The 23,656-nt window shown below is 38.4% G+C and overlaps 1 protein-coding gene across 1 annotated transcript in view; it reads right to left on the reverse strand.

Moving 5' to 3' along the window:
* Positions 1-23,518, reverse strand: part of PDE4D (phosphodiesterase 4D) — an 889,016-nt gene extending 865,498 nt beyond the window's left edge. The window contains exon 1 of the mRNA XM_004380493.2: positions 23,253-23,518. Within this exon, the coding sequence (XP_004380550.1) occupies positions 23,253-23,518 (266 nt within the window). The remainder of the gene's footprint in view (positions 1-23,252) is intronic.
* Positions 23,519-23,656: the final 138 nt, after the last annotated feature.

The following is a 23,656-nucleotide window of genomic DNA, read 5'->3' on the forward strand; positions in this document are numbered from 1 at the left end:
GTTTCATGAGAAACTATTTGTTCTGTAAGCCTTCACCTGAAGTACAATAAAAAAAATAAAATAGAAAAAAAATAATAAAATAAATAAATAAAGGCTGTTAGTAAATTAATTAACATAATTTGAATATTTAATGCTAATGTGTTGATCAACAGTTCCTTACTCATGGACAATGTTTGAATAGGCACTGCCAGTGTTTTGTGACTGTCCTTTATCCCTACTCAAATTCTGACCAGTCCTAACTTCGGATTGTCCTGTAAACTCATCTCTTTAAAGCATTGCATCTTGGCTCTGATTCATTAAACGTTGATTTCATAGGTTAATTCACAGAGAAAGAATCTTATTTTTATTTATAAATCTTTTCTTTCCCTCTGTACTGTATTCAGACAGCACAGAACCCTTTGGATTTAATTGCAGCCATAGTATTAGTTCCTATATTGTAGCCCACCAACTTTCGATCACTTCACAAGGTCAACCTTCATTATTGCTAGGTATAATAGTCTTCCAATGGCTCCAACCAGAAACCGATGACCTTAGCTTTCCAGATGGCCCCTAGTATGAAATCTGACTTTGATGCATCTAAACAAGAATAAATATAGAACTCATGATGAGGTCTATTAGGATTGTAAAATCTTCTGAGAGGAAGCTGTCTAGAGCTGCCTTGCTTAAGAGATTTAAAAGCAGATAGATCAAAGCATGTAACACTGAAAATTATGCTGGTTGTCATGAGAGAAGAGGTAAAATTGCAAACCTATTCAGTTGTATCCATTACTGTAATAATTTGGAATAGACAAGGATGATGGAAATGAATGGCGAGTAGTATAGAGTCATGATAATAATAATCACAGGTCATGTGCCACTGATATCAAATTTTTCTTTTGTATAGCAAAGATAGTTTTTTTGTTTTTGTTGTTTTCTGGATAGCTATGGTAACAGGTTTTATTTCTGAGTGCCTGGTTTCCTGTCTACAGACCCACGCATCTGAGTAATATGCCTATCCCAAACATTCATTAAGATATTGAGGGTGAGTCAAAAACAAGATGGACATTTGCCAAAAGGTTTTGTGCTAAGAGTAAAATCTATTTATCCACTGAATGGCCAAACCGAGTTTTGGGCAGGCAAAAAGCAACACTGTCACATCATAGTGTATCTCATCAGCTCTCACATCTTACAATTTCTTTAATGAATATAATGTTAGAATTATGTGGATAGGGAGAGAAGTGGCTAGAAATGCCTGCATATCTAGCATTCTCAGAGAGAAAGGCTGAAATAGAGGGGTTTACTTTTCAGAATAAGCTATTCTTTAGAAGTCAGAGTTTCTGACAATTTCTAGGGGAAATATTTATTGGATGATGCTGATTATAATTCTGAGCTCCCATGGAAACTTAACTGACAGTGTATTTCTTTACAGTGCTTGCCTTAAAATATAGTCCTTTTCAGGTTGATGCTATGCCTCTTCTAAATGGGCCACCCTGTGTATTCCTAATGGGTTTTTTCCAGTAAGGAACTGTGTTGATGTAAATCTACGTTGGCAAGAGCGTCATCAGAGTCAGCTGGGAATGACAGGCATGTTCTAGCCAATTCTGGATGGTGTGTTGAAATATGCTTCCCAGGCTACAAGAGCAAATGCACAAAAGCATGCCCACGTCTTCACAGGCGTGACGTGCTGACCAGCAAAGCCCTGGCTCTGTCAGAACACAAAACACATACCAGGAGCATTTCTTGAGGAGAAGCCAACCAATCAATCACAGCAAGAGCTACATAATCCTTACAGGTTAAATAATAGGTGCCAAGGCACGCCCTTTCCCTTAGGGGGAAAAAAAAAGTTTGCACATGTTGCTCTGGAGGGCACACTCCTAAGACAGAAGATCATATTTCCTAATAACAGCCAGCCAGGATACATAACAAAACAACGATTCAAACTCCAAAGAGAAAGCCATTTTTTATTTGTTTTCTTTAATAATTATGATTGTGAAAATGCTCTAGTATAAATCTTAAAACATGGCATAGTCTTACTACCTTTTAGAAATAGTTTATGCCTGCATACAAGATCTATTTACTTAATAAAAGCAATATTATTGTAATAATTATGCCCATAAACTGTTGTAGTAAGTACTTTTTTCTAAACAATTTTTTTAGGGAGGGGTTTCAATATCTAGTCTTAACATCAAAGAGCCTTGTTGGCACAGTGGTTAAGCACTCAGCTGCTAACCAAAAGATCAGTGGTTCGAACCCACCAGCTGCTCTGCAGGAGGAAGATGTGGTGGTCTGCTCCTGTAAAGATTTACAGCCTTAAAAACCCGATGGGCAGTTCTACTCTGCTCTAAAGGACTGCTATGAGTCAGAATCGACTCGATGGCAACAGGTTTGGTTTGGTTTTTTTAATCTTAACATCATGATTAAGAACAGAGTTTTGTGTTTGATACAGGAAAAAATGGGAATTTCATGCTAGAAAATCTGTCCCAGGGCCATTCACCTGGAAATCAGTAATTTCTCAATCACATTTCTGTATCTTCTGTCCTATCTCTCATACTTGGAACATAAATATATGGTAAAGAGGTGGGAAGAACATGACTTAACCAGACAGAAATGTTGGAGTGAAGACTGCTGAGCTGACCAGGCCAGCATAATTCATATTGTCTCTCCCCCTCCGTTTCTATAAGGGCACCACAGATTTATCACACTGCCTGAAATGAATTAAAAAGAAATGGACCCAAGAGATTGCCATCTCAGCAAATGAGTTGTGTTTCTCCGACTGTATGACCTCCAACTAGATCCCTGTCTTGACACATAACCATCACAAGAAACCCAAGAGTGTCGGGTCATCACTCACCACCAGACTCTCATTCCCAGATGGCTCTGTAAATCCCCTAGGCCAACGTAAGTCCCATCCCTCCCCCACACTTTTCACTGTGACTTTTAGCACTCATGATTTGTCATCAGCAAAATCTCCTTTGTTCTCAACTTCTTGACCTTTCCTGCACTTTCTTGCTCTAACACTACTACTGGCAGCCCACTGAGGATGCTGGCTTACTCCAGCCCTCTGGTATAGTGACTACTTTCCTTCCACATTTTTGTACCACTGCCTGTAAAGGGAGGAGCCCTGGTGGCACAGTGGTTAAAGTGCTCAGCTACTAACCAAAAGGTCAGCAGTTCGAACCCACCAACTGCTCTGTGGGAAAAAGATATGACAGTCGGCTTCTGTAAAGATTTACAACCTTGGAAACGCTATGGGGCACTTTTACTCTGTCCCATAGGGTCGCTATGTGTCGGATTCAACTCAATGGCAGTGGGTTTGTTTTGCTGTTGGTTTTTTTTTTGGTCCCTGAAGGAGAGGATAGATGTCTTTCTTGCTCTTCTCTGCTGCTTCCAGACTATAATCTCTCTCTCTTCCTTAACAACTTACAAGGCATTTTCAAAACTCATGCTATCAGTTGGTCCACTACCCCTCCATGTTTCAATTTTGTACAGACCTCCAGTGCACTCCTCCTCATTTGTTAAAGATTTTATCACTATCTCTGTCTAGCAGGTCACCTAATTCATGTGATCTCAGTTTCCTTCCATGGTGTCTCAGTTCTTTGACTCCACTTCAGATGATCTTGTCTTCAATTCCATCTCAGCCATTCACTCTCATTGCCCCAAACCATTACCAATAACAGTTTCCCATAATGAAATTTAAGCATCTCACCATGACTTCTCTATTTCTAGCCCATTCTTGATAGTATTCTAACTCCAAAAATTTTCCAAATCTATTGAGTCCTCTAATCCATTGACTTCATAAGTTTTTTTACTGCCCTTCATCAACCTTGTGTCCTCCTTTGCTTAGCAGGCTTAGAATAAATAGGGCAACATAATCACTTTTTGCATATCTGTTAACTCAGACTTGCCTGGAATATGTCACCTCAGTTAAGTCCAATTTTTGCCAACTCTCAGGTTGTGCCTAAGCAGTCAATGATGGTTGAAGAAAAGCTTATAATCATGATGAATTTAAATTTATAACTTCTTAGTTATTCCTCAGTGCTCTTTGGCAATTCTACTACATTTCTCTATGTACTCTCCATTTTCTAAACGATTATTTTCCACCTTCTTTTCTCTCCTCAGATCTCCAACATCTCCTACTCTTTTCATCCTTAAGCTGATGAACTTGCTTATTATTTTATGGCAACATAGAAGCAATTAGTAGAGAACCCTCACACATTCTCACTACCAAATCTATTGAGCTACCAGCATGCTGTACTCCCAGACTCTCCTTTCCTACTTATGATTATTTAACAACCAACAATCCCATTAAGGACAATCTCTTTGCTTGTTTACTGTTTCTCTGGATCCCTTCCCCAGGCTTCCCCAATCTCTCATGATCAAACTTCCTCTCTTTTCTAATCCTCTCTTACAATCATATAAACACACTGTAATATCTACAATTAACAAAATACACCCTTGACCCATATCCCTGTACAGCTACCATCCCATATTTCTTCCATTCCCCTTCACTCTACTTCACAGAAAAACTCCAAGAGTTGATTGTTACCTCTAGTTCTTCTCCTATTATTTCTCAAATCCACTTGAGGTAGTCATTCACCAAAATCCCCCACCCACCTCCTGGTAGTCACACATTTGTGTAGTCCTCTCCAATAGTGTGGCAGGGTTAGCGTGTGTGTACAACATGGCAGAGTGATGGTGGATGGCGTGTCACTTCCAAGTCTAGGTCGTTAAAGACATTATGGTTTTTGCTTGCTGTATCTTGGATCACTTGCTCTGGGAGAAGCCAGATAACATGTCATAAAGACATTCAGCCCTTTGGAGAGGTCCACACAATAGCCAGTGGGAACTGAGCCAGCTTGCAAGAAGCGATGTGAGTGCACTGTCTTTGAAATGGATCTTCTAGCCCCAGTCAGGCCAGAACTGCTCAGGAAGCTCCTCCCAGATACCTGACTCTCAGAAATTGTAGGAGATAATAAATGTTTGTTGTTTTAAGCTGCTAAGTTTGGGGCAATTTGTTATACCCCACTCTAGTCAGTCTTTTATTGTAACAACTCCATATAGCCACTAGATCACCAGTGATCTCCATGTTGCCAATTCAATGACCAATTCTCAGTCCTCATTTTAGTTGGCCCATCAGCATCATCCGACAGTTTATCACTTCTTCCTTCTTGAAACACTTTGTTCACTTGGCCTCCAGATTTGACTCTTTCTTGATTTTTTTTTCCCCATCACATTAGCCATTCTTCTTGGATTTCTGCTGGTTTTTCCTCATTTTCCTGACTTCTAAATTTTGAAGTTTCCCAATAGTGAGACCATTTCTCCACATATGCCTGCTCCCTGGGTAATTACATCCAGTCCCATAATTTTAATTATCATGTATATTTTATTGACTCTCAAATTTTGACCTACAGTATTGATCTCTGCTCTAAACTTCAGACTCACGTATCTGATTATCTACGTGATTATCTCCATCTGGAAATCTAATAGGCATCTCAAACATAAAATGCTTAAAATTAAACTCCTCGTTCCTCCTCTGTCAAATCTGCTCCTTCCACAATCTTCCCTACTCAGTAAATGGCAACTACATTCTTCCTGGTGCTAAGGCCTCAAACCTGGAGTAATTCCTGATTCTGCTTTCTCATTTCTCACATCTAATCTATCAGCTAATTCTGTTGGCTCTGCCTTCAAATTGTACACAGAATTTTGGCCAATTTTTTTTTTTTATCACCTCTATCTGTACTATTTTACTCCACACTACTCTTATATCTCACCTGGTTTATTGCAATAGTGTCTTAACTATTCTCTCTGTTTCCACATTTTCCCTGTATCTGTTTACTACACAGGAGCCTAAATGATTCTTCCAAAACTTAAGACAGACTCTCTCTCTTTCTGAGACAGATACTCCCCCTGCTAACCCTTCCTCTTCTATACACCAGTCATCAGCAAGGAAAACCAAAAATCCTTACATGGTCTAAAAACATTACATGATCTGACTCATTTCTATGCCTCTGACCTCCCTTTCTATAACTTCCCCCCTCCCTCAAGCATGCCAATCACTTCCTCCCTCAGGGTGATGACACTTGCTATTTTCTCTGCCTGAAATGCTCTTCCCCTGGATAACCACAGGGCTCACTCAGTCATCTCCTTCAGATCTTTGCTCAAATGTCATCTTATAAAGAGCTTTGCCAAAAAGCCTATATAAAACTTCTATCCCCTTACTCTGCTTTATTCTTCTTTACTGCAGTTGCCATTCTCTGACCTATTAGAATGTTCACCTTGTCTGTCTTCCTCACTAGAATGTATGTTCCATAGAGGCAAGACTTTGTCTTTTTTGTTCAGTGTTGTATCTCCATAAGAGTGACAGGTACATAGTAAGATACCCAGAAATTATTTTTTGAATGAATGAAAGGATAGTAGGATATTTAGCTCCTGACTCTCACCCTAGTGAGCCAGTCTTGAAATAGGTAAAATTGTCTTCATAGCAAGATAGTTTTCTGTGTACCGTCCATCAGAATGGCTAGATGTGTTCTAAGCATTGAATTCTCTTGAAATTTAGTGCGTAGGCAAGCACAGTCATCACATAAATAACATCTGTGCTCTAAGCATCAGAACACAAGAGTCGCCAGTGGAATTAATACATCTGATTTGAATAGAAGTGCAACTATGTACTGTGCTAATTCAGGAGGATTATTTTAGAAGGCGTAAAAGAGTACTAGGATCCCTGGTGGCACAGTGGTTAAGAACTATGACTGTTAGCCAAAAGGTCAGCAGTTCAAATCCACCAGCCACTCCACGGAAATCCTAAGGGGGGGGTTCTACTCTGTCTTAAGGGTCGCTATGAGTTGGAATTGACTCAATGGCAATGGGTTTGGTTTGTTTTTTTTCAGAAGAGTATTAGCTAGCTGAAAAATGGTATAGACTGGTCTAATTGGACTGAATCTCACATTCCAACTATTGAGAATGTTTAATGCACACACTGTGGCTTAGCAAGCTCAGCATTGGGTAATAACTCAAAGTGTCACTTCCTTTATTTGGAATGAAGGTGTTAAGAAAGATAAGATTGATCATGTTTCATTTAAGCATTTAATTACATAAACCTCTGATGTGTGTGTGAGAGAGAGAGAGATAATGCTAGTTGCCATCCAAAACCTGATTCCAGCCCAACTTTAAAGCTTACCTTTGTTACACATACTCTGTGCTGTACTTAAACTCACCTAAACCCAATGTATTCCCCATATTTGTTCATGCTATTCCCTTGGTGAGAACTCACCTCCTACCAGTTGTTCTCCTTCCATACTTAACTCCAGCTCTCTCCCTGCTGAAATCTTCTATGCTTTATGTTCATATCCAATTTCTTGCCAGGATTCATCTTTTTCTTTGTAAAATGGTGATAATGAAACCTAAACTTCAAAATGTGGCCAACCTGTTGCTGTCGAGTTAATTCAGACTTATAGCAACCCTATAGGACAGAGTAGAACTGCCCCATAGAGTTTCTAGGGAGTGGCTGGTGAATCTGAATTGCTTACCTTTTGGTTAGTAGCCGAACTCTTAACCACTGTGAAAGTTGGCAGTGAATATTAAATGAGATAATATAAAAAAATGCTTAATACCATATCTGGAGCTTCTTTGTGACTACCCCCACACTTGAGGTCTTGAGTGATTCCCACAACCAGATACAAGCTGCCTACTAAAGACTCCTGCCATTCTTTGTACATAGTTATGGTAACTATTATTTAATGGTTATTTGAACAATCATATTCTATCCCCTATCAGATCATAATCACAGAAAGCAAGGGCAGTGCCTCGATTCTATCCACTAGAGTAGTTTTCACAGAGTAGACACCGTATGTGAGTTGAGTTTAGCTTCTGGGTTTCAGTAGGTTCTGGTCACCCTCAGGGTCCCACTGATACTATTTTTACATTACCTTTGAGTAGTATTTTATTCTTTTCAAAAGGCCTTTGCATTAAGCATATTATTTGAACTTTTAAATAATTCTATGAAGCATATATGAACTAGAAATAGTTCCATCTTACAGATGAACTTAACTGTTGCCTGTACAGGTTAAATGATACCCCTAGGGTCCCACAGTAAGTGAGTAGTAGAGTCAGGACTTGAGTGTGGGTTCTGGACCTCTTTCTGTATCACACAACTGTGCTAGGTGCTAGGAATACACTAGTGAATGAGGTGGAACTTGTTCTTCCCCTCACAAAGCTTACTCTCTAAATCAGTGGTTCTCAATGGGGAAAAATTTTGTCCTCCAGAGGCATTTGACAATGTCTGGAGACAGTCTGGATTATCACAATATGAAGGGGGTGCTACTGGCATCTAGTGAGTAGCGGCCAGAGATGCTCCTAATATCCTACAATGCACAGGACAATCCCCACAATAAAGCATTATCTGGGGCCAAATGGTAGTAGTGCCAACTTGAGAAACCCTGCTCTAGATTCACCTCCAGACTGAACAGCGGAAGTATCCATAGGAAACAACACCAGATACGGTTGTAAAGATAGGTTTGGGTTTGATTCCAGACAGCCATCAATGCCAAGTTGAGGAGTAGGAACTTTGTCCTATAGATCAGGGATTGGCAAACTATGGGCTATGGGCCAAACCCAGTTTTCTACTTCTTTTGGCAAATAAAGTTTTACTGGAACACACTCACACCTATCAGTATGTCTGTGGCTGCTTTTGCACTACAGTGGCAGAGTTAAGTAGTTGCTACAGAGATCACGTGGCCCACAAAGCCTAAAATATTTATTATTTAGCCCTTTCCAGAACAAAAATTGCCCACCCCTGCTATATACGATGGGCAGTCAAAGAAGAACATTAGGATAATTAATGAAATAGCATGTGTAGGACATCAAGGGGAAAGGACTGATGGCACAAAGATAAGGTTGGATGTTGCTGAAATAGCTCAAATATAAGGCTAAGCACTAAAATAGGTTGTGATATTGAGAAAGAATAGAAAAGCAAGAGATGTTAGATGAAATAATCCACAGGCGCAGGCAGAGGGCAGGCAAAGCAGAAAGTCAAAGATGATTCAGGCTGGTTTATCGGGAAAATAATAGTCCCACGAACAGAAATTAAAACAGTGTGTTTGGTTTTGCACGTGGTGAATTTAAGCTAAGGGTGGCTTTCCCAAAAAGAAATGTCTAGAGGAGGCATATGAAACGTGAGTCAGGGAGATGAAGCTTAAGAGTTCAGTTTTGTTAAATGGAGGTGATGCTTGGAGCAGGAACAGAGGTCTAGTTCATCTTGCAAGTACTATATTGAAATAAGGTCAAAGGGCTAATTATAGAATGAGGGGGCACTTCAATTTAAGTTAGAGGAAATGAAAATGCAGGGAGGAAGGAGAGATCTCACAAAGAACAGAGTTGAGCTGGATAATGAGACAGTTGCAAGAAGAAGGTATGAGCATCGGTATCCAATACTGACAATATTGCCAGTGCTGATACTGAGAATCCCAACAAGTGATTTTAAATGCAAAGGCAATGCTGCTTTTAACATTTTTTTTTTTTTTATAAATGCACTTGCTCAAGTGCAAAGAAAATCCTCAAGATGAATGTAAAATAATGGTTTCCTTAATGTACAGCAGTCATACTGCTGATTTTCCTTGAAAGTTTCATTTTTATTCTAATGTATATCATAGTCTTCTGAAGTCTACTACCAGTGCAAAAAGAGAAGAAGGAGGTGATGAGAAAGTTGTTCCCCTAAGACAGAGTTTCTCAAAGTATGGCTTCTGCATCACCTATAGAGCTGGTTACATATGTGGCTTCCTGCATTCTACCCTCAGACCTATCTGGGTGCAGGCTTCATAGGTGTGTGACATGTGCAGCTGCACAGGTTCCCACACTCAGAAAGGTCTTGTGCTGTGTCAAATGCTCTGCTGTTGTGTCATGTATGTATATATATACATATTTTAACATAGGGGTCCACACTTTCATTTTACACTGGGCCTTGCAAATTATGTAGCCAGTCTAGGGTGAGTGTTCTAGTTTGGAAATAAATAATTTCTCCATAAGATTACACAGGTGTAGAAAAATTAGGTCCCTTGCTTATTTCAGCTCTCACTTATTTGCATGGAGATCCTACTCTTTCTCAAAACACCTCTGTTTGTGCCCATTGGAAGTAGGACTTGGAAGCTGCTATTCGCAGGGATCATACTTTCCATGGAACAGTTCTACGCTTCTTTGTATATGTGTAGCTACCAGGTAGGAAATTTCTAAGTATAGGGATGTAAAACAGGAAACCAACAGCATATTTTCTATTTAGGAATTCGCATCACCCAATTCAGGTTCAGTGTGTGTTTTTTTTTTTTTTTTTTTTTTTAATTAAAGGATTCAGGTTGGAGGAAGCCCTGAAAGAACCAAAGTCTGTCTTCCTGTAGTGCAAGCACCAGCAGTTCAGGTACCAAGTGGCTGGTATATTACGTGATTTGAAGTTGCATCAAGATGGTGTTAGCCATATGTGACATGGTTTATTGCACTAAATGATGCTGGATTATGCAATGACAAGGTTATTTCCTTTCCAAATACCTTTCAAAATTTTTTTTTTTTTTTTTACCTGAAGTAGAAAGACCTAGTTGGCCTTTCACATCGCTATACAAATTGTGAACTGCCATTTTAAGCAAAGAGAGAGCCGATTTCCAGCTCAGTCTTTGGCAGATCACAGTCTCTAGCTAAACTTGAATAATTTTTGCTTTTTTAATTGTATTTTTTCATTAGCTTCTATATGTGATAAATGACACTAGTTTTCAATTTACATTAATGACATAAAGCTTCATTTTTAAGCATATGGACCTTTAAATAAAAATGTGAATCCACTGGGAGAAAAATATAAATACAAAGGAGTACCAATGGTACACAGATGTGCCTTAAACTCTGAAGGTGATACAAGAATAATCACAGTATTAATGAGATCTCTATTGTTATTAGTAAGAGGGCTTTATTAAAGGATGCCTGGTTCTATTCAGCCAAGAGCCATAGTCCCCTGCCTCGTGCGTCATGAGTCTCCAATTCATATATGTTTTAGTTATTACTAACCATAAATCTTATGCTGTTCTATTTGGCACTCACTCAATAGAAGGTCATAAAAAAATCACACTGTACAGAAGGAAGCAAAGTAAATCAAATACTGTAAGCCTAAAGAAAGTAAATGAAAAGAAATGATAATCCAAATAATCTTATTAGTCAGAAAGTTGCTTACTTCAAAGGGTCAACAATATATGCTCACCATTTATAAATATAAACATCAAATCAGCTATTAAAGAAAATGAAAGCAAAAGCTTATACCATACTCTTAATAATACACAAAGGAAGCCACTTTATTTTAATAATAGCTAATTTGATCAGAGAACTAGCGTAAGAGTAATGGAAAGGAAATTGGCTGGTTTGAAATTACCACAATGTAAAAATGGATATATCTAGGACTATGGACAAAATAGTTACATTAAAATAATATTTCTGTACTAAATATCTTCAAAAACATTTTCTGTTATTTAATTTGAGTTGTTCTGAAGATCTTCTTTGGAGAAGTGGGGTTTAAGTTTCTGCCAGTTAAAATTTCTTCAAATTATCCTACTAAAAAAAGGAACTAGAGGGTGTTTTTTCAAATTTCTTCTCAAAATTTTGGCATTTCTTTTATAAGCTTAAGTCCTTTGTGTATAATTTAACCAGTAAGAATTCTAAGAGATAAGGATTAGTCATCAGAGTAACAAGCTAGTTATTCAGTAATTCCTCAAGTACCATAAATATATTTACATAGTTTTTTTCAGAAATACAAGACATAAATTATTTTCAATGCATAAACTGAATATTATTAAAATGTATGCATTTGACAAATTATTGTGACACTATCATGTACGTATTTATTCATATATATTAAAGTCAAATTATACCAGGCTAGGTGTGTGTACACCCAGAATGCACACACCCACACACACAACAATCATGGTGACAAAGTCCATACAGGTAGTTAATCATTGAGTGTGACATTTCTTTCCATTATGGCAAACACAACATCACCAGACCAGGACTTCTAGGCGAAAGAGTATGGATCTCCCTGAGTGTTCAGAGGCTCAGCAATGGAAAGAGTATGTTCCTCAATCAATTAACCAACAAATATTTACTGGAGGCACACTACACAAATGCTACCTCAACCCTCACAGTGGATACAAAGATTAATGCTTGTGGATGTTCTTGCTTTTTTGGGAACTCACTCTAGCTGCACAGTCCACACAGACATGAAATAGAAGACAGCGTAAGATGTTGTTGGCTCCCGGTGAATCAGACCCCAACTCATGGTGATCCCATGCGCAACAGAATGAAACTTCTGCCAAGTCCTGTGACAGCCCCATGATCGGTTGTGAATTGGACCGTTTTGATCCTCAGGGTTTTTTTCTGGCTGATGTTTGGAAGTAGATAACCAGGCCTTTCTTCCAAGTTGGTCTTAGTCTGAAAGCTCCACTGAAACCTGTTGAGAATCATAGCAACACACAAGCTTCCAATGACAGATGGGTGGTGGCTGTGCATGCCATGTGTTTTGCTGGAAATTGAACCTAGGTCTCCCGTATGGGAAGCAAGAATTCTACTACTGAACCACTGTGCCTTGTGCAGCATAAGACAGAAAGTGTCAAATAAATGACAAAAATATTGAGTGTTCTCAAAGTTCAAGGGAAGTCCTCACCAAATGAAGTCAGGCCATTTTGGCCCTACATACATCTGCTCATGAAAACCTAAAAACAAGCCACCATAATCCCAATATTTTCACTTTCTTTCCTCTTCTTAAAGCTTACATTTTATTTATGATATATTAACACAAAGAAATCAATCTCAGAATTGCCATTTTAAAGAAGACAAATTAATAATGAATTCAAAGAGATTACTCCATAATGGTGAAATTTGGCACAGTGGCTAGGAGATGCATGGAAGGAGATTTGTTTGAGGTAAGATGGTCCTTGGTCCTCCTGTCTAGCCTCCTGGTCACTCACAGACAGCCTGAGAGTCAGGCCAGCCACTACCTCCCCACCACCCCCCTTACCAAGCAGTTTTCTGTTCTGTTGCTTAGTGACTTGAGCCTGCAGATCATCATTTCCAGCTGGCTCTTCTGGAAGAAATCTTAATGGATTTCTGACTAGATCTTTCTCCTTAGAGCTCAAGCCTTTCATGCCTTTTTCTCTAAATCACTGAAAATAAAATTGTGCTCTGATTGATTTTGTTTTTATACCAGTCTAATTTAAAAATCACCTTGAAACAGAATGTACTCTGCTGATCCTGAGTCCGTCCTTCACCAAAGACATATATCTCCAATACATACATGTGTTTCTATCAGGAAGAAAAACAGATGCACTCATACAAACCACAAGTTTAAACAAATAAACCAAGATTCCCCAAGGAAGAAAGTTTCTGCCCCGACCCTTCTGTTAACACTAGTTTCCATTTTTTGAAAAATCTTTAGACTGTTATTGTTGTACATGCAGGGTGGGCTGATAAATGTGAATGTGACTTCTTAGTGCAAAGTGTGGTGAGGCTGAAAGAACATAGGGTGGAGAGTGAGGCAGAGCTGGGCTCCAGTTTTAATTCCACTTGCTTCATGGCTCCATGGCTGAATGATCCTGGTTATACAACTCACTTTTTCTGGGTCTCAGCCATCTGCACATGTAAAGCACAGCTAATAATACTTAAAATTCAACTGTGATTGTTTTAAAGAGTTAATATATGTAACATACCTGCCACATACCCATTACCCATTGCGTCAAGTCTATTCTCACTCATAGTGACCCTATAGGACAAAGTAGAACTGCCCCATAAAGTTTCCAAGGCTGAAATTTTTACAGAAGCAGACTACCACATCTTTCTCCCACACTGCAGCTGGTGGGTTCAAACTACTGACCTTTTGGTTAGTAGCTGAGTGCTTAAGCACTGCACTACCAAGGCTACATTAAAAAAAAAAAATTACCTAACCCATTGCCATCTAGTCGATTCTGACTATAGGGACTCTCTAGGACAAAGTAGAACTGCCCCATAGGGTTTCCAAAGAGTGGCTTGTGGATTCAAACTGCTGACCTTTTGGTTAGCAGCTAAGCCCTTAACCACTGTGCCACAAGGGCACCGTAGCAGGAGCTAAATCATTGGTGTCTATGTTACAATAAATCTAAGGTTATAAGGCTGTATTATTATAAACTTAAGGTTTTCAATTCTGAAATGAAACTTGATCATTTCTTCTCATATCAACTTTTCAAGATCTCATTTTGAGAATAAGTACTACATCTGAAATGGCTGAAGAGCATTTATGCCCCTAAATTTGCACATGGAAAGATTTTTCTATTTTATGTATATGAGAGATTGATGTGTTAACAAGGTATAAAACTGAAGATCTAACAAAACAGAATTTTAAATCAGAATTTTTATAATGATCTATAGATCTCTATATTTTCTACCTAAAATCATGGCTTCCAGGTGGTATACCTACATTTTCATTCTGAAGTCCTCTTAACACACACTGCCTTTTTATGAGTCACAGATTATTAAAGAATTCTTCCTCCTGTTTTAACCCATGTGGCATCCACCTCACTCTCTTAAAGAAGCAAGTTGGAACCTGTTTTTAATTACTTATCTTAAATTAGCCAATTTTTTTTTTACTTAAAAATATCAAATACCTTTATAACCATATGACTTATGAATAGAGTGCCTACAATTCAAATAGATTAAGTAACTAAGGTCAAAAATCAAGTAGCCAGCAGAGCTGAAAATATATGGCTTTAACTATACTAAATCAATCACAATTGTTTTTTTAAACCATGGTATTTTCAAAAGTGAAACCATTATAAACAGTAGCATAATTTTGTCACAATATTAAGAATAAAGCTTCTTCCTGAAACTGCTACTTGAACAATTTCAGTAGCTTCCTGTGTAAGACAAAAAAAGTGATAAAGCTCATTTAGTGATCTAAACTCACAGGACCTTTGATTTATTGGGAATTTATATTAAAAAAACCCAAAAAATTTAAAGCCATGATTTAAAAATTATTTTAATAAACTTTGAGATTTGATTTTTATTTTCTTCTCACTCAAAATTTCTACCAAGTTTTCAAGAAAAGACTGTTGTTGTTTTGTAAGTATTTTCACCATTAGCAGCAAGGCTTCAGCTGGTACAGATACACTTAATATCTTTTCCCTTTCCTTAAGACAAACATCAAAGGTTAAGGGAAGTACACATGAGTAAGTTTCCAGGACATTTCAATGTTTTCTTCCTATTTCCTCAATGGTCATTTGTTACATTTTTATGTTTGTAATTTCTTAAGTATTACAAAGTAAATTAATTGCGTGTTCCTGAAGAGGAATGTATCCCTGGGGTCTTCTGATTTTACCAGTCTAATAATGCCTTTCCAATGTGTGGTTACAGTCACCCTCAGCTTGCAACTTCCCGTGATTCCCACTGAAGACACACAGTCAATACATCACTGACTGGGTGTAAAGACTCCTGGCAGACTGGCACAACCCAAATGTGCAGGCATCACTTCCGGGTGTGGTCCCCAAATGATTTCCCTGGGAAACTTCCTCCTCGCCTCCTGGTATCACACATTACCTGCAGCCCTCCTCTGGGTTCCTACGTCCCAGGAGAGCATCAGCAAAGCCCTTTTCTGGGGACCCTTGCCATAAGAGACAGAGAAAAGATAACCTTAAAAGCTAAGTAGGGCAAATGGAAGGGAGGCGGAACAAGGGGGAAAACGTTCTCCAGTAGAATCACTGAATGATGGTTTTGAAGACCTCTTCTGGTTATGTGTGTGTGTTTATTTTAACCTACAAACTCTCCAAATGTCTGGATTTCTCCTTTATGGGTAACAAAAGGTTTCTTCCTCCTTTTGTGACCTGAAAAAAATTTATAGTATATTTTTGTCTTACACAGCAATAAAACCAACTATGCTTGCTAAAGAAATGATGACCCAAGAAAGCAAATATTTACTTTTAAAACATGGATAACTTTATATCTAATGCCAATGCTAGCTAAAGAGAAATTTATAATAACTAAAAAATATAGCCACAAACACATATCTAGCTCAGCTTCTTTAAGATTTACCAAAAATAACCTGAAAGGGGCCTTTTAAAAATTTACCTAAGGAAATCATTTTCTTGTTTAAGGATATTACTAAACACTTCTTTTACCTTCAGTTATGTTGCAATTAAAAATACACGTACATACACAGGAATTATAAGACATTTGATTACTACCTGAACATTATGTTACCAAAAGAAATCCTATTGTCTAATTTCATTCATATATACTCTAGAACACTTTCCTCTATTCAATGTCTAGAGTACAGTGCAAACTGAAAATGTTTAGTATCTCTGGAACTTTTCTCATCTCATCCTTAATAAGGAAGGAGCCCTGGTAATGCAGTGGTTTACTGCTGAACTGCTAACTGAAGGGTTGCAGTTCAAACCCACCAGCCGCTCTGCGGGGGGAAGATGTGGCAGTCTGCTGCCATAAAGATTACAGGCTTGGAAACCCCACTTGGCAGTTCTACTCTGTCCTATAGGGTCGCTATGAGTCGGAATTGACTTGACAGCAACGGGTTAGTCCTTCATAAGGAGTATAATCTCCATCATGATATTATTTCTATTGTAAAATTATATTTGGCTTTTTATCATAGTTGAATTTAAAGAACATTTTGAAGAAATGTATACATAAATTATCAAACCTGAGTGATCTTTGTGAACGTTACTCAAAAATATTAATTTTTAATGATTAATGTCCCCAAAGTAGCTAGAGAATATGTCAGCATATGACCTAAATTTACTCTGAGATTCAGGAAATTGCATCGTCATCTCCATTCTGGTAAGATGACTCTATGTTTTTCCCTGTGACTATACATTTACTTAGATGGAAGTAGACTAGAGATGACTATAGTAATAATATTCTAAGAATAGATAAACATTTGGCTTCTCTGAGCCAAATAAATATATACTGTGCAGTAGTTTAAATGAATGGACCAGGTCTATATGTGAATACAGCTAAACTGCCATAATATGATGTGGATAATAACATATTGCAGAAGGATACACACACATACACAAAATGTATATACATATACACATTTATGAAATGGTAAACACACAACACAGGGCGCATACATATACAGTTAAAGGATAAAGACAGGCAAAGAACACACCCACTTCAGGACCCTGGATATCTCTGGGAAGGCAGGAGAAGAATAGGATGGGTAATGCCTTAGAAGTATCGATAACATTATATTCTTTAAAAAAAAAAAAAAAATTAAACTGATGCAAATAATTATATTTAAAATTCTAGATAGTAGATATAAGAATTTATATTATATCCCATAATATAAATGTTATAATTTTAAAATAATTATAATGAATATTACATGTCTTTAAAAAATATGTAATAAATGATCAGAGATTTTGTGATTTAAGGATGATCAAATAATAACTTTCAAATTCCTAAAGACCAGAGATTCCACTGACCCTGGAGTTCCTGCTGACTTCAGAGGGAATCTCCTACTCAGGTAAAATCAGAGTCTACATTGAAATGAAGACCCTGTATACACCCATGTTATTCCACCACCTCCAAAGGACAATGACTTTACATAGTTAACATTTGCAATTACAAATGGAATTGCCTACAACATTCAGACTTACATAATTCATTCCAAAGGAAAGGTCTATAAATGACATACGCTCAAGTTTTGCCATCATGCATGAGAAACTCCCTTTCCGGAAGGTTGACTCTAGAGAACCATCACTACAGCATCATCAACATAGTTCTGGGCTAGCTCAAGGCCATTTGCCATGTGTAGGAAATAAAAGCAGTGATCCAGTGCTTTGTAGACTACTACACAGATGCCTAAGTCATGACTTGAGAAAGTCACAGAAAAGGGAGAAAGAAATAGCTAGTTTGTCTTTTTTACCAAAAGAAAACACATTCTAATATACATATGAACTAAGTATTTTATATCAGTAAATACATGAAGTTGTGTCTCTCTATACAGCTATATTATTATCCTCTGAAATACTTCTTCCACCAAGTGGGACCATCCTGTTCATATTATCTCATGCACTCTAGAGATCTTGTGAGACTTTCATTTTTTAGGGCAGTTCCACATGTTCATTCCAACCAGACTGCACTGTGTAGCAGTTGGGTTGCTTTCAGCTACAATCCAATTAAATAATAAATGAAAAAAAAACTATTCTAAAGGTAGGGTAGGTAGTTCCATAATGTCAATAACATTATGTTACCATGAAAATAAGTCCTTACTAAGTCTCAACTCTGCCACACAGAATGCAGGCTTCATCCTGTGGCTTACAACAAAATGGCCAAGCAATTCTTGGCATACAATCCAGACACAACAATGCGCAAAGGAAGAGGATGGAATAGTTCTTCCAATGTCTCTTAAGAATGAGGAAAGTCTTCCTAGAAGCCCCACAGCAAGCTCTCCTCTCACCTCTCATTGGCTATAATTGATCAAATGCCCATTACTAAGCCAATCACTCCAAGACAAATGGGACTGATGTGATTGGATTGGACTATTTATCTGTGGTGGGATGGATTTTGGAGAGTCACTTACAATGACCAGTTTAACAATGCAAGGTGAAGGTGAGGTTGGAACGCACATGCTATGATTTTCCTTGGTGAACCTCTCCCCCTGATTATTTTCTTGGGTTAAGTTTATGAAATTTTGTAATTCAACAAACATCTATTGGATATATATTAAACACAAGTTATCACATTATCATCTTGGGAAATATTCAGATACATTAGATGTGGTCCCCACCTTCAAGGAGATTATAATTTACTGAAGGAAAGAAGTCCTATATATCATCACTAGACTACGACAGGCTCTATGTTAAGTAAAAGCAGTAAAACAGAATGGTAAAGACCCTGGACACAAGAGGGTTCTAATCCCAACACACAATATTGGACAAAATACAAGGGTTAATAAATATTAGAGTAGCTAGTGACCTAATTATTACCAGTAAGAATTGAGGGAGTAGCAGAGGTAAGATTGCTACAGAAATTTGAAGAAGTGGCAGACTACTTCCAGTTAGAACTGGAGGAAACTCAGGAAGAGCAGTGACCTGAAAAGACGAGTAGAATTGGAGTCGGCAGAGAAGAGTCATCAAGCCCTATGAGTCTGCCTCAGCAATAGCTCTCCGTTCTGCCTTCTCCTTTGCCATAGTCATGAAATTGATATACACTCATCATTCCTTTGAACTCTTGGAATACATTGGTCTCTTCGCAGTATTTTAATCATGCCAATCCATCCACTAATAATTGACAGAATCACCATCTAGAAATTTAAATATGATCCTGTAGGTTTGTGCAGACCAAAGCTATGTGAGTGTGTGTGTTATGTGTGTGTATCACATATAGCGATTAAGGGAAATATTAGCCTATAATGATACTAAGTGCCTGACACTGTGAAACTCACTTTAATTTAGCATAATCTTACTTAATAAAACTATAACAGAAATAGCTACTTTTATTATTCCCAAGAAAATTGGATAACAGGGAAACGGAGGCATGTAATAGTTAAGTAACTTGTCCAAAATCACACAACTAGTAAACGAGAAGTCAGTATTTTTGCAGTCTGACTTCTGATTGCTTAAATCTTCTCAGTAGGAGTCAGACAGCACCTGGACTATTGTGTCAATTCAGTACGCTACTCTTTAAATGGGCCACGACAACCCAAATGAGGGCGAAACAAGAACAACCAGGATCAACCTGGCAACTACAGAGTGTAAAGGTGAACTAAGTAAGGCTGTTTAGTTAATAAAAGAGAGGGCTTTTTTAAAAGCATGATAACTGACTAAAAATGTAGATTAACAAAATCACTTAGTCAACATTTATTAAGCATCCAGCATGTGCTGATTACCATGCTAAAGATGGGCTACCAAGCTGAATAGAAGGGCCCTAGGTCTCAGTGAGTTACTCCAAGCTTCTTTCCTTAAGAGCTGTGTTATGAAACAGAGCATAAAATCAAGCTATGGGGTGTCCAAGGCAGATTCTGGACTCACAGATACCACTTACAGGGAAGGAGGCTTAAATTGCATGTAAGCAAGGACTTGTCAAAAAATAGAATTGTTTCTGCATGATCCTCATCCAAGGGATGTACAGAGAGGTTAAAGGACTGGTCATCATAGATGTTATTTTGAGAACTCAATTATGATATAGAGGGTGGACCAGGTAGCCATTAATGTACTGTGACCAAGATGGACTAGCTGTTCACTAGGCCTCTTTCCTCTTATTTCTGGAACAGAATTACGTTTCCCAGCCTCCTTTGTAGTTAGGTGTGGCCATAGGACTGAGTTCTAGCCAAGAGAATACAAGTATAAGTGATGTGTACACTTTCAGGCCTGCCTTATAAAAATCCACACATGCCATCCTCCATGCTCTTTTCCCCTGATTCATCCTTGGAAATCATATGGTACAAATAGCGGAGCCAAAAGATGGTAGGATCCCAGGTCCCTGAATCAGCCTAAGGCAGTCCACCTGCCAATGAGGAGCAGTAGTAAAGAAATCAACATCCACTGTGTTAATTCACTGAAATTTGTATTTTGTACAGCAACAAGTATTACCTTAACTAAAACAGATGCCCTCCAATATGATGTATTTTTTCTACTGGAGTATAAATTATTCAAAGCCAAGGAATGGCTCTTGCTCAGCTTTATAATCAGTAGTTACAAACTAAGCACTTTGGACTCAATAGGTATTAAATATACGCATGTGGAACGGAAGGGAATACCAGGTGCAGTCAGAAGCATGAACCAACATTTTGAGGCAGGAGTACATAAGACATATATTGAAATGGCTGATAATTTAGCCAAAGCAGAGGATTTGAATGTGATGGGAATAGCCACATTTTAGATAACAAACATATACATCAGAACAATTTGAAATGTAATTTGAAAGGCTGACATGCTGTTTAATACTAATCATGAAAGCACAGGTGGGATGATATTTGTTAAAATGTCTGTTGATATTAGGAAAGTCTTGGGGCTCATTGAGCAAATGTGGAAAATGTGAGCTATTCTTTCCAACTCCCTCACTGGATAGTTTGAGTCCACAAGGGAAACTGTTTCCTCCTGAGTTACTGAGAATCAATATGATTTTTATTTTTCATTTCCATTGCTCTCTGTATGTCTCCCTGATCTGGCTGAGACCAGATACACCAAAACGAAATACTGGCAGAAATAGTGCTCTTGGACTTTTTCCAAACAGCATCAGAAAAGGAAGTGCCAGAAATTTCAGAAGAAAGTCTGTTTTCAGGAGATTTCCTGCCTTCCTTACATCTCAACATGTCCAAATAATTCAGATAACCTTCCGTTGAACTCTAGGTTGCTCCACTCAGACAGAAATCAAGCAGCTGAGCTGAAGGCCTGCCCATTTGATAATGGGGACAGTTTAGGAATTATACTATTAAAGCAGTTCAACCAAAAGGGACATTGGATACCACAATTCTAGTGCTGGCTCTATAAGGCCTTAAGCCAAATTTCCTGCTCTGGCACCTGATGCTGTCTTGAGCCATCCATCACCCTCAAAACATCTCCCGACGTTTACCAATGCTTTTCTCTCATTCAGTGCTTGCCTCTGACAAATTTTTCAGCAATATCCTCCTCAGACAGAAATCATCAATCATTTTTCCTCACTTGAAGATTCAAACATTCAATGTTTGTTTTACCCCTCTCATGAGCATATCTAACTAAACTCAGAAATGCCACCTAATTGTTAAGATCTTGGGGAAAATAAGAACACTGCCCCTATCAGAGGAGCCCTCATGGGGCATTGGCTAGAGCCCTAGGCTGCTAACCAGAAGGTTGCTGGTTAGAACCCACCAGCCACTCTGCAGGAGAAAGATGTGGCAGTCTGCTTCCCTTAAGATTTACAGCCTTGGAAACCCTATGGGGCAGTTGACTCTGTCCTACAGGGTCGCTATGAGTTAGAATTGACTTGATGGCAGTGGATTTGGGTTTGGGCCCCTATCAGAGAGCTAGCTATTTAAAAGTAGACTTTGGATATTGAGCATTTCTTTCGGTATGACATGTCTTTCATGTCCCTTGTTATCTACTTTCATTGTGACATTAATGCATTCCTTGGTATGACCTTATCACTAGTTTAGATTTTGAGTCTCTCTACTTCTTGCTGCTTCCTTCCTCGAAATTTTTCTGTTTTATCCACTCCCAGTATACTCTTTGGTTTGCTATGGAATAACTGTATGAAAATCATTCAGTCAGTCAGTTTCTCAGCTGGCAAGCTAGTTATTGTCTCTTTGTTATGCTTAGAATTTGCCATGTTCTCTTTGTCCTAATTTATACTCATTTTACCAAAATATGGAGGTAGTACACAGGAACTAGTATTACATACAGTTACCAAGTATGCATCACAAGCCCCTCTCACACTGATCACAATCCAGAAACGCTTCTTCTAGGCAGAAACTCCATAATAAGCTCATCACAGTAGTTTATTTTAATATTTGTCTTTATAAAAGCAGGAAAGTATCAAGATTCTCCTACATGGAAGAATATGCAGAAAACAAGTTTACTCATTTTGAAGAAGATAAGAATATTCATAAAGAAGATAAAAATACTGCCTATATGTTCAAACTATCTAAATTCAAAGAAAATAACAATATTACCACATATCAGCTTGCAACTTTCTGCCAGAATCCCCAATCCCTTTCTTCTTTCCTTTGGAAAGTGATGTTTGAGATTATAAATCCATTAAAATCTTAGTAGTGACAAGGGGCTTTCCATGAACACACCATCACACACACACATACACACACACGCACAACTATGCACATCTCTGTCTGCTTATCTGGGGATCATAAAAGAAAAGACAGCAAACTATGATTTTCTTCCCTTCCTTTCTGGTCCTTTATTTCCAAGAGTGTTGGAGGAACTGGAAGGGAAATTAGTTTAAGAAATCAAAGAAATGGGCCACGTAGGTATGGGAGTAAAACTGCCTTCTTATTTGACATCTGGAATCCAGTTTTCTTGTAGGAACTTGCAATAGAACTTGAACTTTGAGAACCACCCACCTCAACCACTCCTATTCAGATTTCAAGAATTCTTGCCTGACTTGGACATTTGTGGGATTTATTGTTAAGATAGATTATTTCTGATAAATCACAGGTGAGGAATGAAGATGCTCTTTACTCCCCAGCCCTCAAAGATGAAAGCACGGAGAGGAGGGAACAAAAATCAACGCGGGATAGTCGCCACCATTTTTGTGTGATCTGTGCAAAAAAGCCTTACCACGTATGTGCCACCGTGAACCGCCGCTGCTTGGGGATGTTGCTGCTGAGAAGCATCCTGCGCAGAAGCCTGGGGGAATTTCTCGGAGAAATCACCGGGGAGAGCTTGGGAGAAACCGATTTCCTTGAGGTCTTGGACTTCTCATGCTGCAACAGGTTTTCCCGCAAGGATTTCACTAGATCCTCGTTTAGCCACGGGTTTGGACAATGTGGATTATCCACTTCAGGTACTGTTAAGGTGTCCGGGCTGGTAGTCTGCTGAGCCATGATCCTGGTCAACTTTGTACAGTTGGCAATAATCCAGAGCAACGTGGTTCCCTGGCTTCTTTCCAGCGATTGCCTTGCTCAGAGTACGGGGAAATGTCCAGGAAAGCAAGTCGGGTCCAGCCGCTGTTAGTTGATTCA

The sequence above is a fragment of the Trichechus manatus genome, unplaced genomic scaffold (genome assembly GCF_000243295.1).
Source record: "Trichechus manatus latirostris isolate Lorelei unplaced genomic scaffold, TriManLat1.0 scaffold00074, whole genome shotgun sequence".
Lineage (NCBI taxonomy): Eukaryota > Metazoa > Chordata > Mammalia > Sirenia > Trichechidae > Trichechus > Trichechus manatus.